Raw genomic sequence first — 18,907 nt, 5'->3', positions numbered from 1 at the left:
CAGCAGAAAAAAAACAGGCGGCGAATCAGAAGGAGGTGCAATTGATCAGCAGAATCGGTAAAAAAAAAACAACTTTTGAAGCGCATTATGCATGATCACAGGAAATGGCTGTAGCCTCAAGAGGCTCTCTCCTTCTGCTGTTGCTTTTTTGAATCGGATTTCTAACAGCCATCAAAAGGGAGAATAAGAATTACTGAGCTTCTCCCCTGTGGCTCACAGACAATAACCCCCTGTTGTTACTTTGTGCTGCTTTTATTTTAAAGACATCAAAATTTAGTTTTTCTAAGATCTTTAACTTTATATTTGAAGGCTGACAATAAAGGGCTGCCACTGTCATTCTTATCATTTGTCAGCGATTGTATTTTTCTCTCTCTGTTGCCACTTCTTATTAACCTCTTCTTTGGTCTATTAGTCCAAGTTTTTAATGTAAGCCTGCACGCTGCGAGAATGTGGGGGTTCTGATCAGCTGACATAAGAGGAAAGAAATATGAAGGGGGAAAGTTAAACTCATTTGCAATTTTCAGTTTAAAGGCCACCACATATTTATTTGGAGCGTTGATAAAAGCTATTGTTCTGAATGAATCCCCCGCCACCATCTTTGTTTAGCAGTGCCGAACAGGAGTGAACAGCATGTAAGACATCAGCAGATTTTCTGTATCGTGAGCATTCTGGCAGAAATACTTCTGTCTTAATAGAGGTAGAACACATAACTGCACCTTATCATAGCTGAAATCTAAATTTTAATTTAGTTTAGGAGAAACGTGCGGAGAATATTTTGTTTTATACAAGGAGGTGTGATGTCCTTTTTTTTCTTTAAAAATCATATTTTGAATATCTTCAAACTATCAGTTTCCTCAAGGTTTCCATTTAGAGCTATGTAAACATAACCCCATGAAAGCAGCCTTACAAACTGGAAAACAAAATTGTAAATGGCAATAAAACACGCTTTTGAATTTTCCAGAATATTTTGGGGATGAAAAAACTTCTCAGCTAATAACTTAGAAATGTATTTATGACAAACTGTTGGTGAACTTGTTGGGTGTGCCTAGGAAAACAGTGTAGACCTTTGACAGGCACATTAGGGAGGGATTGAAAATGAATGTTTTATCTGGATATTTCAGTATTTCAACACTGACTACTGACCTGACAACAGGACTGCACCGAGACCTTTTTTGTGTGCATTCAATTGTGAGAAGTAAACAAACTGTTGTATCCTGTGTTTGGTAACTGGGTGCGGTACACAGCTTGGCAGCATGTATTGCTTTTAATGTTTTTTTTTCTTGGACAATTGGCCTTGTATACTTTTATATCCTGGCTTCTCTTATGCAAAATATTGGTACTGTTTTGAATTTCCTCAGAAAAGAACAAAACAACATTGAAAACGGATTCTGGTGAAAGAGTGTTCTCTTTTATGTAAATAATACATCTTGCACACATACTGTACAGTAGCCTCATGGAATGATAGACGACCCATAACCAGCCCTTTTGGGTTATGTCTGCAAAGTGAATGTGTTAAAAAATTACAAACCATTCCTTACCTTTTTTTTTATTCTTTAATTCTTTTACAATGCTCCCAAAAATCTTAGAATCGTAATTTACAGCGGTATGGTGATACAGTGATCTTAAAGTGTTGCACATGTATATAATTGGATTTAGATTAAGTGCTGTTTCCTGAAGTATAACTTTATTATTTACTTCAAAAAAGATATCCACCTCTTCTGCTGTTAGTTAATCAGAGAGTGAAATTATTTTTTCACCGTTGTAAGCTATTATCTAGATAAGATCTCGGATTTGTTTTGATTCTTGGAAGATTTGGGATATTAGATAATTTCCTTCTATTTATTATGCTTACCAAAGTGGATTGTCTTTCTATCACTTGGATAATTATTAGAGGAAATCTTTGTTCAAACTTTTTTTTGGCTCACATTGGGAATTGCTGGAGAGAATTCCTCACTGACATTTTTGTTACTGTTAAGGGGACTTGCCTTTGAATTTATAGTTTCCTTTGCTTCCTTAACTTCTGTTGAGCTACATAGTCAGTCATCATCTGACAGATTCTTATAAAGGTGCAAATAAATAGAACATGTTTATTTTAAATTTTGTAATTGTGGTTCTCCATTCACTTCAAACCGTATGTGCCCACCATTTAAAAGAAAGTACATTTTCAGCGCCATACAGACACCTTCTTCATTTGTGAGCTACAGTAAATTGGAAAGTTTAACTTGGGCAGCACTTGCACAGCTTTGAATGGCTGCAAAAACGTCACAGTTAAGGAAACAGAACTGCTAAAGCAATTTGAACTCTGAAGTGGATGTTAAACTTTTGCATTGAGTCAGATGTTGTTTGCTCAGTTATGAATGTGTGTAATTAAAATCCCGTGGCTGTTTTTACAAATAATTTACAGTGTCGTTTCATTGTTTGTCACTGCTAATTACCAAAACATGATGAAGGTTGTTTTGTTTTCCTTTTTTGAATTCTTTAGCCTTGTTGGTTTTCTGCAATACGTAACAAGGCCAGTTAAAGGATGTTACATGTTTTATTTGGTTGTGTGTTACGTCACTGTTTTCCATGAGATTGGTAGGCTGTGTGTGATAAAGACTGGAAATATCTCTGGATTAAGGGCGATTAAAAGATGTTTTATTTATGCAGCAGCAGGCAGCAGCGCAACAGCTGGCCTTCCAGCAACAACTGCTTCAGGTACAGCAGCTACAGCAGCAGCACCTCCTAAACCTGCAGAGGCAAGGTCTGCTCACGATCCAGCCTGGCCAGCCAGCTCTGCCCCTGCAACCTCTCACTCAGGGCAAGTACTGCTTCCCTCCTGCCTCGTCGCCTGCTCGCCTACATTCCTAACGCATTCTGTCTTGTGTACAGCAAACTGCATTCAAGCAGTAGCGCCTGTGATCTTTCACTTTCATGCAGCATGTCTGATGTTTGTAATGCCGTTTTCATAACTGGCTGACATACGAGTTTGTGGTTGTCATTGATGGCCTGATAAACATAAGCAGATTATCATAATCATCATCTTTTGTTTATTAAAGCAGGACAGTTTTTCAAACTATCTGGGAACCAGAAGGTGACGATTGTGCAGCTAGTTATCCTAGCTAGTTATCCAAAATATTTATTTCTGAAAAGTTTTTTTGTGGTATGTGTTTGGGACTCATTGCTGAATAATACCATGCTTAACTAATACATAATGAGATAAAATAACAGAAAAAAATGAAATTGATTTAAAAGAAGAGCCCAATATCACAGGTACACTTTAATTACAAATTTATTTACATATATTTAATGCAACATTTAATACAGATATGTTTCGAGAGTTTAACATACTGTATATCAGAGCATAATAAATATACAATTGTAATAACCAGACCATGAATAAAGTGCAGGCTTTATGAAATCTGTGCCATAGTTAATAAATCCCATGCTCATTCCTGGAAATATTTCTAAAAGCATCAAAACAAACAACTTTCTATCTTGTGATTTCCTGCACATAGAAAAATACTTTTTTTCATCACAACCTTTTCTTACTTCAGGTCATTGTTCTGTATTGAATGCAGATTTGTCACACTGAAATGTGTGTCATAGTGAGTTTGAGAGTGTGTTTGATTCCAGTTACTGTATTTCAGTAGGTATTGTGTGTAATTTCAATGGATATAGACCCCATAACCAGACTCCTAACGCTGTGCAACATTTCAAAATAAACTGTCTTTAAACGCAATAAATGCTAGACATTTTCCACTTTAAAAAGCTTTTAATTTATTATTACTTTATCAGACCTGTGTTGATATTTGAGTGAGGTGCACATAGAGTGTTAAGAATATCTCATTTTGGGGTCCTGGCTTTAACATGGGTTTAAGGATGTACTGTAACCACTAACAGCGTTCAATGAAACCTAAAAGAAGGGAACCACATACTGTAGATACGTTGAAACACTGAAAAAATTGTTTTATAGTTTGTGAATTTCTCATTTTAACTCTACAGTTAAAGATCTTGGAAACTATTCTATTAGTATCTGAAGAGACTCATCATACCTGACTGTAATGAATGAGGATGTAATATTCCTCAACATAAATAAGCACAAATAATAATATATTTCCCTGATGTTTTTTTCACTCCAAATAAATCTTAGGTTTATTTCAGCCAGAAAGTGCTTTACACCTTGTAGGTGGTTTAGCAGGCAGAAAGTCTGGATTTGACAGCTGCTGGTGCTCAGTCAGTGCTGGACTGTATTGGCCACCTTGTCTTTATGTGTTTTGAAGCTTCCCATCCTGGAGTTTTTTTTTTTAACGTAGGAAGGTTTCATTACTGGAGAACATCAGTTAAGTTGTCCAAAAGAGGGCAATGGGACAGTGACAAGACAAATTTGTTAGTAATATGAAAGCAAAGAATGTGGCGATGCATGAAGTGTAATCCGTATAGTAACACATCAGGGACACCAGTAGGTAATACAGCCCTGGTGTCATTGATTGATTTGGTTAGCAGTGTGCTATGGATAATAGTTCCTGTAGCATTAGGAAGGAACATATTTTAAGCCTAAGGGGGGCCTATCAGTATGCCAGTGATTACAGAAACATAAACAGAGGTGCTCCAAAGGTCTGATTCTGATGGAACAATAAACTAATAGTGGTGTCATCATCCCCTGTGGAACTGGGGCTCTATGAAAAGTAACTTGAGAGTTTAAAGAGGCAGCAACACTGGGCTATTTTTTATTCCAAGGATGATGGCCCACAACTGATGTCATTATGAACCTTAAATCAACTTTCTGCTTGCTTGAACATGGTCACCTGGGTACAGAGGTACAAGGACAGAAAAAGGTTGAAGAACTCTGTTTGTCTTTGAGCCAGTGCTACCTGGGGTTGTAAAATTGAGTTCTGCAGGCGGTGATCAATCAATTGTCCCAACAACATACATTTTTTAAAGCCATGTCCGTTTTTTCAGCATTTAATGAGCAGAATAGTTGTTTTGAAAAATGGAAAATGGAAAGATAATACAATACTACAAAAAACGGTGATATATAATATATAAAACACTGAATTCCATTTGAAAGATTTTCATCGTCTGTTTACCTGATACCCTTTTCCTCAAACAATCAAATATTTTAACTAGTATTACTTGAAAAAGAAAAGGCTGATTATATTTAATATAGATACTGTGTATTTTTTTTAATCACTGAAAGGCTTCCTGTTTCCAGCAAGGGTTTTTTTTCTGTATGATAGCATTAGCTGTTCATTTACTAATCCCCTCCCCCCACCAGAAATAAAAGAATAAAGGGAAAAAAAAAGAATTATCATTCTTTGAAAGAGACTAAAAAGTTGTCATCATTAACAGACAGGCCTATCCACCACTGCTTCATCTGAGTAAAACAGTGATGGTGGGGTCACCATGGCTGTCAGGTGATTGTTAGTGTGCAGGCAGTCCTGTCAGGCATGCTGGCTAAAAATACATTGCGTACTGTCACTTTGCAAGGTGTTGGAAAATGATCGTTCAGATGCAGTAGCACAGGACATTAAGTTGTATGGTGACCTTCTCCTTTGTGCAAACTACAATGGAAACTTTCATTTAAGGAGTCTCTCCACTCTGGAGGCTATAATCAAAATGACACCTCGCACTTGCTGAATATGAAGATTGAAATTAAAAATTATATCCATTGGAGAATATTTATATGTTAATTTAAACAGCTGTTAAGTGTATGTAAGTGGCTAAATATGAATTGGTTAGTTAAAGAAAAAAAAGCAAAAAATGCCATAATAAAATAAGCAGGAGATGCTCCTTGGAACGTGGAAAGGTTATTGATTTGTCCTGCAGTAATTTCCTGCTCTTTGATATGCAAACGATCCACTCTGAATGTACAGCAATCCTATCAGACTCATTTCACAGCTCTTAGCCACTCCGTCTCTCTTGAGCCCTTTGCCTCATTAGACCAATGTTCTCTATTACGAGCATAATTAAAATCTTTAGTAGCTTATCAAATTAAAAATATTTTTGCTGATCATATTGAGATCTTCACTTCATAGTTATTTGCAACAACAGGAATAAATTAAGACTAAGCATTTTATACAGTGTATTATGTTTTGTGCTTGAAAGGAACACTTGGATATCTGTAAAGAACGATTAAAAAATCCTCAGAAAACCAAGATAAGCGTGCAGAAAAAAATCTTTCGTTTTCAATTGCTCCTTTTGAAAATAGTAATATTTAACAAGTATTGTTGCATTAATTGCATAACTCTGTAGAGGGAGTACCTATAAATACCTGGTTTGAATATGTATGTGAATGAGCAATGCAAGTTATACGATACATTATTTTATCTGCATTGTTATTTCTATGTTCTTGTGTTTGGTTTTTGTGATCCTTGCTGGCCTTTTGTATTTAAAATGGAATGAGCTTTCTGTCTGATGTTTTGTTTTTTACTTAGTTGATTGCATACTGTGAGGGGGTTTATCAGTCACTGCATGTGTGGTGGCATATACACATGTACATTATATGCAAACAATAGCACAGGTCTTCAGAAATGCTGTATGCAAACATAGCATTATCTTTCCTGAAATACAAATATTACCCTGGATGCCAGTATCTATTGTAATGAAAACAAAATATTACAAATCAAATAATTCTTTTTAACAGAAATAACAGAGAGAAGACTTTCCTTTTCAGCAACGCATCATCTACAGGGATGCAGGGGGCTGCAATGTTCTCTTTCGAAGTCTTTTGCATCGGTTGTAGGTGATACACAGAAGAAAGTATTTTGCACATTAAATAGTAATGTGCTCGTTTGTATTTAACCTGAGGTCTTATTTTGACTGTGAGGGCAAAATGAAGGCTTGCAATTGTAAACTTCTTTTGGTTTCCTCTGTTATGTCTTGTTAAAAAATAATAATGATTATTCACATTTCATGCCCTATCTGCTTGTTAATTATTTATCATGGGCATGAAATGCTTTTGAATTGCAAGGATTTGTATGTACAAACAAGCTGTAGATTACAGTGTGAAAACAGTAAGTGTTCTGAGAGCATTACCCTGTAGTAAAATATTTTCTAATTAATACTTGGCTTTGTTTACAGACCCTTTGATTTAATTAACCGACGAAGAGAGTTGGATTAGCTGTTAATTGATTTAATTATCCAATTTGTTTGTTTCAGGCATGATTCCAGCAGATCTGCAGCAGCTTTGGAAAGATGTGACTGGCGCACATGTTAAAGATGAAAACACGGCGAACAGCCATGGCAGCCTGGACTTGTCCACCAGTGCCATCACTTCCCCAGCTCCTCCTAAGAACACGCTCATCAACCAACACGCTTCTACCAACGGGCAGCCTATGGGTCACACTCCAAAAAGAGAGAGGTATGTTTCTGGCTATACCAGACCTACAGTATGTATATAAATGCAAGAGAGCTTAGTCATCTTTTTCAGCTTTTAACTTAGTCTTGCACCCACTCGTGAAATGTCTCTGCATGCTCCCCATCGGGTAAAATCTAAACGCCAGTGTTAAATCTGTCCAGTGAGATTTCTAAATCCATTACTTGAGGGTGGGTTTGCATTTGCAATAGGTTCCTCTCTTCTAGTCTACAGAGATCCGGCAGTGACGTTCGCAGTTTGCAGTTGGCAGATAGGTCAAAGTTTTGATTTAACTCAGGTCTTAAGAACCATCATTTGAACCCATAATACAGGCAATAGTAAATCTTTACGGTTGACTTTCACTAAAGCGAGAAAGAAGTGTACTTCTTTCCATTAAAAAATGTAATTCCTTGAAGAGAAACAGTTGATGGACGTGTGCCCATAGGGCTTTGCCCACTGATGAATATTAATTTATATTTTGTAAGTACCTTACTATTTTCATTAAGACAGTGGATTTTCTTCATAGCTATATTCAGTTGAGAATGGAAATGAAGCACCTGGGATCCTGGGAATAATTTTAAGAATGGATTGCAGTAATGGAAATAGAATCACTGTACAATTCATTAGGGGGGTCTTAAAGTTATTATTTCAGTTGCCGTTATGAAACTGCAGCTGTGACTTTGGCTCCAGTTTAAATAAAATTCAAATGATTGAAATTGTCTACTTAACAAAAAAAACAAAGCAGGACAGTAGCTTTAGATTTTGTCTTGATAATAAAAGGTTTCAATTTCATCCAAACATGTTGTGGTTTTCCAGTACAAAGGCTGTACAGAAATTCAAGACCTCCACTGAATACTGTTAAACATTGTTTTGTTTTAAACATAAGATAATAACCTCCTCTGTGACAAATACACACTCAAAAACACAGGTGCACAATTAAGCTGCTTATTTTGTTTGCCTGTGCTATCAAATTGTGCTGTTTTTGTCCCAATTTTTTAGCAAAACATGTGGTGATGCTTCTTCTTCATCTTGAAAGTAATGATGTGCCTCTTTCTTGTCTAACCAGTTAATGATTCCAGTTAAAGTGTATTAAAATGCTAGGTTTTTAAAGTGAGTCTGACAGCGGTTCAGGGATTTCTTTGTGAAGACAGCGGTGGCCAAGGTGTCAAAATGCACGCGCTCAGAATTTGAAATTATACATTTATGTAGTATGTGACCTTAAAAACAACAACAGTCGAATTCTGTTAGTTTAGATGTATTTGTTCAGTAATTGGCTGTGCCTGTAATGTGCATTAAAAAATGTGCGCTTAGAACTCAGCAGTGCTGGCACTGAATCACATATAACAGCAAACTCTGTGGAATATAAAAGGCTCTCTTCAAATATCATCGAGGCACTCTATTGTGAAGCATGCAAATGTTGGAATACAAGTAATCAAGTGGTGTGCAATGCTAAAGACACATATGATCAAATTCAATCTAAAAAGTAGTTTTATTAACCTGACAAGATTACACAAGTGTTGTCGGATATATATTTACATCAAAAGGTACAGTGCAAACTGCCTTAATCACAATAATGCATTCCATGTAGTACTCAACATGTTAAGCCTGTCCCATTCTGTTCCATTATGCAGAAACAGAAAAAGACACAATGAGTTAGTGAACCACCTATCGGCGCCCACATTTTAACTTAATCCAAGTGAGACTGACGACAGTCACCTCATGATGTCAAGAGCTTAAAAAGTAACTTGAAAATTGATGACTGACGCATTGCTACAGTTATATGTTGCATGAAGAAGACATGAGAAAATGAATATTAATAACATTTTGAGTCTTGTGTAAATATATTGGTTGTGCAAATCGTTGATGTTAATCATGTATGAGTACAGGTAGCAAACGTAGTGGATCTCTGCACCTGCAACTATCACAACACAGTACAATCTATTGATTGTTATTTAAAGAAATGGATTTAACGGTTATAAAGACATAATATAATTTGTTAAATAATACACTCACAGTACATTGTATTAACACGAGCATTGTAAAGAGAATACTCAACAGCCAGCAAAGAACTGTGTCTTTAAGAAAGAAATTAATTTCTTGTTTTTCTTGATTCAAGGAGAGATCTTTGAACTTCATGTCAAAAAGCCTTAAGGCAGAATGATCTCACCGTGTAACATCTGACGTGTGTTTTCAGTGATCAAAACCTTTGTATCATTATGAAAACAATGCAAATGAAAACACATTTAGCCCTTTAAACCATCAAACACTGAAGGTAAAGAAGGGTTCACAGATGTCGTATTCTCTTTCCTCTTAAATGGGCTTGCCGGAGCAAAGAAAGTCACTGCAGAATTGGCCAGAATTGATTCATTAAGGATACTATTTTTCTGTGAATAAAAAAGAAAGGAAAAATTTGTCTTTTGTACTAGAGAATGCTGTGATGTGTATACACATCTCACGGATCTGTTAGTTAAAAAATAGTCGTTTCAAAGCTATGATCTCAGGTGTATTAACACCTTTGATGATGGTGTTTTCATACATGTATTCCCATCGGTGCATGGCATTAATATGTAATGGATGTCTGTGTCACAAAACTGTCTGAATTGTAATCAGGAGCTAATTTGCTGGAAAGTATGATCTGTAGGAAATGTTGGTCTGTAAGAAATGGACTTGATAACTATTTACATGTCACCGAGAACCATACCTGCATATATCTGTGGGCAAGTAGTCAATCTATTGTTATACATTCTTTGCACCACATTCCGCGAGACGTTACAGGTGACTGTCAGCTCTCTGCCTTCTGCAGGGAATTAAAGGAGATGTCAATAGCGCAGTTTAGCACTGTGAATCGCAGGCATTTAGAGATATGCTGTAATCCCAGATGAAGTCAACAGTAGTGGCTGTGCAAAGGGTTATGTCAGAATTCAGGTAGGTGGTGCTTCACCAGTTTGTAGAGTAAGATCTTTGCGTTTATGTAATGGGAAATATTTCTTGTGATCTCGTGACGTTAATCCTGGGGAAAAAAAGAAAGGCAGGGAAAACGATGTAAAAAGTGTTTAAATGCTTTAGCTAAGTAAAGAAAAACCTATTTTCCCACTTCAGGTTTTTTAGAACCCATTTGATCTCAGCACATGGTTTTAATAAACAACATCCAGAATCTTTGAAAGTATTTCACAAATCAGAATTTTAAAAATTAAATGCGTGCAGACCAAACATCATAAAAAAAGGCAGCTGGCAGATTTAGGTGACTCAAAGTAGATCAATCATGAAATTTCTTAACAATGTAACTGGGATGAGTGGCACAAAGCCAATTTATTAAGTTTGTGTGATATTCACTGTCTTTTCATGTGTTTCTAGACTTCACCCCTATGTACTTTAGTGGATTAGTTTACATCAGTTAAGAATGAACAGTATTGTGGTGAAAAGGGTGATATACATTCTCTCTAATTTTGAAAACAAATCAATGATAAAACGATAAAATATTGCTGTTTTTTCAAAACTTTGCTGAATCTAAAACAACAATTGCATATTTTCTTTGATAATTTACATTTGAAAGTGAATAGAGTTAACTTGACCGTTGGCTTTCAGATTACACGTCTTTTAACTGGAGAACTGAGTTTGCATTGCGTGTGTCCAGGGAACTTATGAAAGTGGTCAGTTTTAGCCTTCAAGATCTGAAGTAAAGCCAGTCTGAACGAAACAGAAATCAATATTCCACAACACAACTGATCAGACTGTAAAAGACACTGTTGATAGAAGTGTGTGCATCATTTGTTCCACTTACTGCAACTGTTATTCAAACCATTGGTACGCTTGTTAGGGTCTTTTCTCTGAAATCAATGTGATGATTTTTTTTTGTTTGTGCTGCCTGGCAAAAATATTTGAGACTTGCAGAAAAACTAACAAACATTACTGAAACAAAATGCCAAAATAAATCCAACAACATGAGCAATGACCTTGTCTGTTAAAATAATAGTTTTGTAGCATCACATCGCAATAATAAAATAAACTATTTAGAAATACGATTCTAGCAGTCTCTGCAGCTGATATTTAAGCAAGGCCTGTTATTTGAATGTTCGTTACAGTGACATTACCTTCACTTCAGTAAAACCTTCAGCTACTGAGGGTGTGTTTCCTAAGGAAAAAAAAATCTGTTATTCAATGAAGTTATTCATTTTAAAAATAATTAAAAAAAACATCTAGTGACCAAAATTAAAAGGTTGCATTTTGAAGATAATCTATTTATCATTTATCATCATTTAAGCCAAAACATCACTAAAAATAAAAACTGTTGTAAAATAAATGTAATCATATTTGTAGTCTGTATTTGAAAAAATAAAGTTTAGGCTATTCTCACCTCTTTCCCAGTTGAGAAATTTTAAGGAAATTTCTAAAAAAAACAGAAGTTGCAATTAATATGCTTATTCCACTTAAGAAGAGGAGAAAGTTCTTTGTGTAATCCAGGGATTTGAATAATCAGGTTTTGGATAATGGAATGGCAGCTGAATATAAATAGAAAACATCTAATCACACTACAGTACTAAAATTAATGAACTTTTAATTGATGTGGTTTTTAAAGTCCTTTGATGGATCTGCTTTAGTCACGCAACAGAAACAATCCACTTTTGCTGATGGACTTGTTTTCTTCCAGTCTCATATTCATTTACAGTGAAGCTAAGTACCATGTAGTTAGTTTCATGTGTCATATAAAATCTGGTCAGGCACAGCGACGCCTGCAACTAAAACCTTAAGTGCATCCACAGGCACCATTCTTAGATTTTTCTCTTCCTTCTTAAGGGAGAAGATGAAATTCAATCGCATTAGGAACAAAGCACCGCGTCCTCAGCTTGTAACAGGTGAACATACTAACGATTTCAAGGGAATGCTTAAAAACCATAGAATCATCCATGCCAGTTTTGAAGGAAAAGACAAAAGTACCTATTGAAACAAACGTTGGCCCAAAAGTGAATAAGCAGCTCAATGTTATCCTGTTTACTGTTTTTAATATGTGTCTTGTTAAATTAAAAATAATAGCTTAATATCATTAATTCCCATTTCAGTACTACTTACAATGTATACAATAGCATCCCTACAAGAACTTGTCACATCCTACCCAGCATCCATCAGTAACAGCAGCTCTGGGGTTTAGAGCTCAGCAATCTGTTAAAGAGATAAATAATCTGATTTGGCACGACACTTCTACTCTCCCCTTTAATTTGTCTTATACAAGGAAAATTATAATTAAATCATTCAGGGTAAACCCCTGAGTGTAGGGGAGGAAAAACACTGTTTGGTGGAGAGTGCCAATTGAGACCAATATCCCTGTTGTGGTGTGAGGAGATATTTATCAATATTCAGAGCTAAAGAACATTATTGCGCGATTTATGAAGCGGATGCCAAAGCTCAAATCACGGCTTGTTAAGATCCATTCCCTATGCAATTGTTGGGCATCTAGCAACATTAGAATTCACTACCGACTGTCTTACATTCTGTGATTTTATTTGGCTGATTTAATCAAGTTTATGGTTGACTGCTGAAAGATGCTGCATTTGTTATTTAAAAATGAAGGGAAATAATTTCTTTCCATGAATTGATTTGATGAGCGGGGCTTTTGTGTATGTACACGGAACCCTCAAAAAGAGATAAAGCATTATTAGTTGTTGTTGAGGGATATCAAATGATAAGTTCCACTGCCAAATTTGCCAGAACCATCATTGGATTTTCAAACGTATTCCTTTATGATTGTAACAGATGACTTGGTTTTCCCAGACTTGTTGCAACAAGATCATTAAAGCTCATCCCCCAGGCTAAGTGATGGTAACAGGAACCTGCCAGCCCTGGTGGAACAACGTATAAAATGGAACTATGTGAAAAATGTTTTAATTTTTTGTGGGAGTAAGACGATGACAGGGGAAAAAAGTCCTTAGCACTGCACGACTCTCCTGTTACACTAATGTAGATCATTTTGTGTAAATTTTGTCATTTTCCACTGTTTAGTCATTTGCAGTTTAAAAGGGCACTTCTGCTCTCAGTCCTTTTGAGCTCTGTGCATGATGAATCCCAACACACTCAACAATTCAATATCTTATTAATACAGAATTAAGAAACATGCCTATTTGGAAAGAATTAAAAGGAATCTCTTTAAATTAAAAACCAGTACATTTTTCACCAGTTGGGACATTTTCTTGTTAAAAACTCATTAGAATGAATCTTTCACATCTATTTATTAGCTTTATCAAAACAGAGGTCTTAATGTGTATGCATAATTCATAATTGAATTTTTTAAAATATTTGTCTTTTGAAAAAAAAAAACAGTGTTAACCACATTCATGAATGCTTGACTGCTTTCTAATTGCAAGGCAATTATCACTTTTTACGAAAAATTTAAACTTTTAAGCAAGTAATTGTTATACAGAAAGGGCTGTGATGACCCTTGAAATTTAATACTCTAGGTACAGCTTTGCCCACATTTCTAAAATGGAATTTTAATCTATACATAGCTATATCCAGCTGAATTGGCACATCATAATAAATTAGGACATTTTAATGCAAGAGTTTTTGCATGTGTGGTGTTTGTACATCACATCTGGCTATTAAGAGGTGGATTATGAGTGGTGGACAGCGCCCTTTTAAACAATCAGCTTAAGCAACATGGAAAATATACGTTCTACAATAAAACGGGTGACTGCAGTGAAATATTTATCTATTATGATAGTGTTACGGATTGGGTTTTAATTCATTTTTTCCCCTCCATCCCCCACAAATTGTGTTACATAAGGAAGCACGTTTAGACTCTTCATTTGACTCCTTCACGGGTTTGAATGCTATCAGAAGCACAGCGTTTCTACAGCACAGGTGGTACCAATATAGGACAGTCCCCTAGGCACATGTAGCCGAGAGTCGTGCAGCTTGTTCAGTGTCTGAGTCCATATGGCAGTCTGTCCCATTCAAACACAGATACTGTACGTGTGCCTGCAGCTGCAGCGGTCAGTGCTGTTTGAAAGGTGGGTTTAACTCTTTGTTGCTCTTCGTTCATGTATTGAGATTACCAAGACTTGTTGCTGCTTCATTTCTCTCTATATATACACAAAGCTGCCACTCTGATTGGGAAAGTTGCAGCTCAGACATGGAGGCGTGAGGTTGTATTGCCAGTATACAAACAGTCAAAAGATACAATCTAATCATTCAGTATCATGACAGTCCATTAGGAAGGTGACTCTTTGAGTGAAGGTTTTGTTTTTCAGCATGATAATGACCCTAACTCACAGCCAGACAAAACCTAACTTGCTTATATCTGGGGGAAAAAAAAGACAGGTTTGGAAATTGATGCCTAGTCACTCCCCCCTGAAATACTATACAATAAGCTTTACTGTAGAGAGACAAAGAAGACTGCAAAAAGCAGTTATGCTCTGGGATGTGATTAAGACTGGATGGGCAAGTGTAGAAAGCAGCCATCAATCCATTATCAGAAACCTGCATATTGCTCATAAGGATCATGGCAGTCCAAAGCCTGTCAGCCTGACTTGAAACTTCATGTATATGACACACACTGGGTAGAGGACTCAAGAGTTCAAGGGGCTTGAGTCCAATGCAGTCATATAAACAGGGACAATTTAGAGATACAAATTGACCTAGGCAGAATATCTTTGAAAAGTAGGAGGAAACTAGAGCACTTGTTGTAAACTCACATGAGCATGGGAGAATATTGTCCATGCCGACTTCACACACCAATCCAAAATCAAACCCAGGACCTAATACCAACAATAACTGCCACAACTCATTGCCATCACTATAGAATTAGGTTAGTATTTTACTACTGGTGTTGTGTGACAGAACACCTTAAGTGTAGGCTTTGTAGTAGTGTATAACAAGTAAAACATCCTGTGTTGGATTTCTTCCTTAGTTATATGTTTGTAAAATGTGCAGGTGTCCCCATACAGTACTTCTAACTGCCCGTGTTTGTATACATCCGTTTATACAGTATATGTTCATTTAGAGAGCTGTGTCAGCGTACACTTGGCCTCAAAGGAACAAGTAAAGGTTCATTCCATACTAAAAAATACACAGGAGAAAATGCTACATTTTGGCTGTTGGGCCTTCTTCAAGTGTGTTACAACCCCAGGTGTCTGGGTGTAAAGGGGTGTAACATTTAGGATGGATTTGGATGCAGGTGGGTTTCTGATGAGGGACTTAAAAAGCGTGACAACAAGTTTGGTGCAAAAGGTGATTTATTTTAAAGTGAATAAGTGACTGATACGTAAACAGGACACAATAACACACAGGGAAAAGGAACTTGAGCGTGCCAAAGAAAAGAAAATAAACAAAATGGATCTGGCTAAGAAAGTGAGGGGAAGCTGACCTAACTACAAAACAAAACCTGAAACACTCGGTCTTCTGCGTCTTCTAACGCCCTAGCTTAACCTTCACTGACTTCCCAAAACCATACAAGACAAAAGGCACTCACCCGTCCTAAACTAGTGTTACTAATACAGAGATCAACTACGTGTGTAGAATGTACCCGACAACTTTAACTAACCCTTAACACGAAAGTTCACACACATACACAAGTGAACTACGAATACAAATAAGAGTAGACACAAGGAATAGGGTACAAAAGAGGACAGAGGTTGATATAACACATTTGGGCAAGGTAATGGGGAAATAAAGGAAAATACAAACAAATAAAAGTACAAGGAGGCGAACACAAACCATCAAAGCCGAAGCTGTAAGGGAACACGCACACAAAGCGAAACTAATGAAAACGAAGAGAGAGAGAGAGCAGGACCGAAGTCGAGCAAAAAGGCCCCTTCATTCTGATAACCTCCAAGTTAAATACTGAAGAAGCTGAGTTCTGATTGGTCGAGAAGCTGATTGATGAATGACGCATTACATCAAAGTGGATGAATCAATGAACCAATGGGGAGGGAGAACAACCAAAGACAGGAAGTGTGGAACATAGCACCAAAAAAACCATGCACGGACCACACTGGGACGTAACAAGTGAAAAGAGCATTCTTCACCAAAAGAAGGCTCAACAACTGAAAGTTTGTGTTTTCTCTCTCCTGTTTTTTTTTTCTAGTTGAAATTAACTGTTACTTGTATCTACTGTATTTAGTAGTTTCTGCCAAGTGAGCACCCCAATGTCAAAGGACTGGCATACTTCTAGAGGGGAGGTGCTTTGGCAACACTCCAAGCAAAATGGTATCTTTAAAAGTGGGTACATGGATTACATTTATAGAATTATACCTGCTTACCACCATGGAGAACAAACTCATTTCATGAGAAATTAAACATGCAGAAACTTTGGGCAGTAGGAGTCAAATTCAATGTTGAGCAAATTGTAGAAAGAAGTCTCTGCATTTTAGAACTGTTGTGTCCAGAGTGAAAACATAAAGTGAATATCTAGAATATATGAAAGTGATATCTGGAGTTTGCACTTTAGAATAAAAACATGCATGCAAAACAAAATTGGTGCATTGCTATGTTGGATAATTTGTACTCTGTTGTAAAAAGGGTGGACAATGCTCTCAATACCATTTAGGGGACAGAACTGCAGTATTATATCTATTTGCTTGTGCCTCAAAAGTTTCTCTGAGACATTTTAACAATAAAGACAGGAGCTGTCAAATTTTGACTTTCAGCTCAAATGCTATGAGAGATAATTGCCTCTCATGTCAGTCTTAAAGCTGGGGCTTTGACTCTATGGAATCCAATACATTTTTTTAGATACCTAGTGAAATGGTCAGTTCTTTGAGTCAGGTTTAGTAGCGTGACGGTTAATAGAATTAAGCAGAAAACAACTCTTTAAGACCAATAAAAGACATGTTCTTTTGCAAATTGTCTTACGTAGTTGCCTTACGTAAATGTTTTTCAGGTGGATTCCTGAAAGATACCCTGTTTATAGTCATCAGTTGTCCTGAGCTGAGTCCCAGAAGGTAGATTTCTGGGATATGGTTCATCAGTCGGTGCAAAAAAGTGACAACATTTCCCTAAGCACCACCTGGTCTGGATCAAAGTGTCTCATGACTTGGATCAGTGCAGCTAAATAATTACATATTGATTGGAATCCTGTTGAAGGGTTAACCCTTTGTATACATGATCATGCTATGTTTTTGTAAAGACTTTAAGCCCCAGTGGAAGTACTGTTGTTGAAAAGCACATAATGGTATTGATCATATCATCTCACATTCTCAGAGGTCAGATTAAAGCAGTAAACGATACATAATCCCACATTATTACTGAAACTTTAGTTTACTCAAATCCTACCTCTGTTTACCTAAAATGCCCTTTCAGAAATAAGGGTCATTAACACATTTACTATGTGACATATATGTAAATCCAGTGACAATATGAATGTTCCTTTTGAAGATGTATTCTGACCAACGGTCCACTTTGCATAGTATATATAAGGATTTCATCAGCTTCACAGAGGCCTCTTTCTGTACTGCAATGATGTTTATTATTTTAATAATTGAATAAAAAATCAGTTATTCTGTGCGTGTTAGCTTATGAGACACTGTGATGTATACACTAATTTGTCCTTTCATCTGACCTTCAGCTCCTTACTCGAAGAGCCCCATCACCACAGTCACCCTCTGTATGGCCATGGGGTGTGCAAATGGCCAGGTTGTGAAGCGGTATTTGAAGACTTTCAGTCATTCCTGAAGTAAGTAACATCACTGTGTTCTAAAATATCGGAATGTATTGGCTATGTCCTTTAAGATTTCGGCTCTTAACCACCTATCTACCTTACGATGGAACTGTAAAAGAAATTGTTTATAGGCAGCTGATGTTCACAGTAAAGCCTGTAATTACTGTTGTTGGTAAACCGAAAGAGCACAACACATTTTTTCTCCTCAGCTGTGGTGCCACTGCTGTTTTGCTCTCAGACTGAGGTACACCACAGGGCCCCTTTATTCCTGTGATAAATACTGTACCCATAGCGATTCTGTCTGTCTTTCCCAAACAAACAACAGGAGGATGTTTATCAGTGCCAACTGACACTCTAGGATCTCTGCATGTTTGTCCTTGTTACTTGTTTTACTGAAAAATGACACACAGTTCTGGTGTTTTAACTGCTTGCTTTCCACCAGCAGTCATGCAAATTCAAAACAGAATATTATAAATGTGCCTTTTTTTGTGTGAAAGTAAATGTTGAATTTGCTGCAAATCTTTTTTGGCCATGGTACCATGTCCATATAATTTATCCCTGTCTTTTAGAAATGCATTTTGCCTTTTTTACAAGTCCTCAGAGAAATAATAATCAAAGTAATAATACTCACTTATGTACTGTGTAATTCTAAGTAAACATGGTGACAGTAAACAATTGAAGAGCTCAAGAATTATTACACCAGGTCAACTGGAATTCCCTATCAACACTGATTAACACAAATATAAATGATGTGAATATTAAACTTCTTTTTTAGGGAGACAAAATTGTCAAGAAACTAGTTGGACTGCTGTTATTTTACTGTTTAGTTGACCATTCTGTAGGTGTACAGTACATATTTACTTCAAGTGCAAGAGATAATATCATCAAGGTTTATGGTGATGCACTTGATATACTATACAGTC

The 18,907-nt window shown here is 36.5% G+C and overlaps 1 protein-coding gene across 13 annotated transcripts in view; it reads left to right on the top strand.

Moving 5' to 3' along the window:
* foxp1b (forkhead box P1b) overlaps positions 1–18,907 on the top strand; it is a 194,094-nt gene that overhangs the window by 150,839 nt on the left and 24,348 nt on the right. For 8 of the 13 annotated variants that reach the window (XM_088917901.1, XM_088917896.1, XM_088917897.1 and 5 more), the window contains 3 exons: positions 2,650–2,800; positions 7,141–7,342; positions 17,892–17,999. In XM_088917901.1, the coding sequence (XP_088774027.1) occupies positions 2,650–2,800; positions 7,141–7,342; positions 17,892–17,999 (461 nt within the window). The remainder of the gene's footprint in view (positions 1–2,649; positions 2,801–7,140; positions 7,343–17,891; positions 18,000–18,907) is intronic. The other 5 variants (XM_088917906.1, XM_088917905.1, XM_088917907.1 and 2 more) reach the window with 1 other exon arrangement.

The sequence above is a fragment of the Atractosteus spatula genome, chromosome 5 (genome assembly GCF_055471065.1).
Source record: "Atractosteus spatula isolate fAtrSpa1 chromosome 5, fAtrSpa1.hap1, whole genome shotgun sequence".
Classification (NCBI taxonomy): Eukaryota; Metazoa; Chordata; class Actinopteri; order Semionotiformes; family Lepisosteidae; genus Atractosteus; species Atractosteus spatula.
This window is presented reverse-complemented; position numbering and strand designations above follow the sequence as displayed.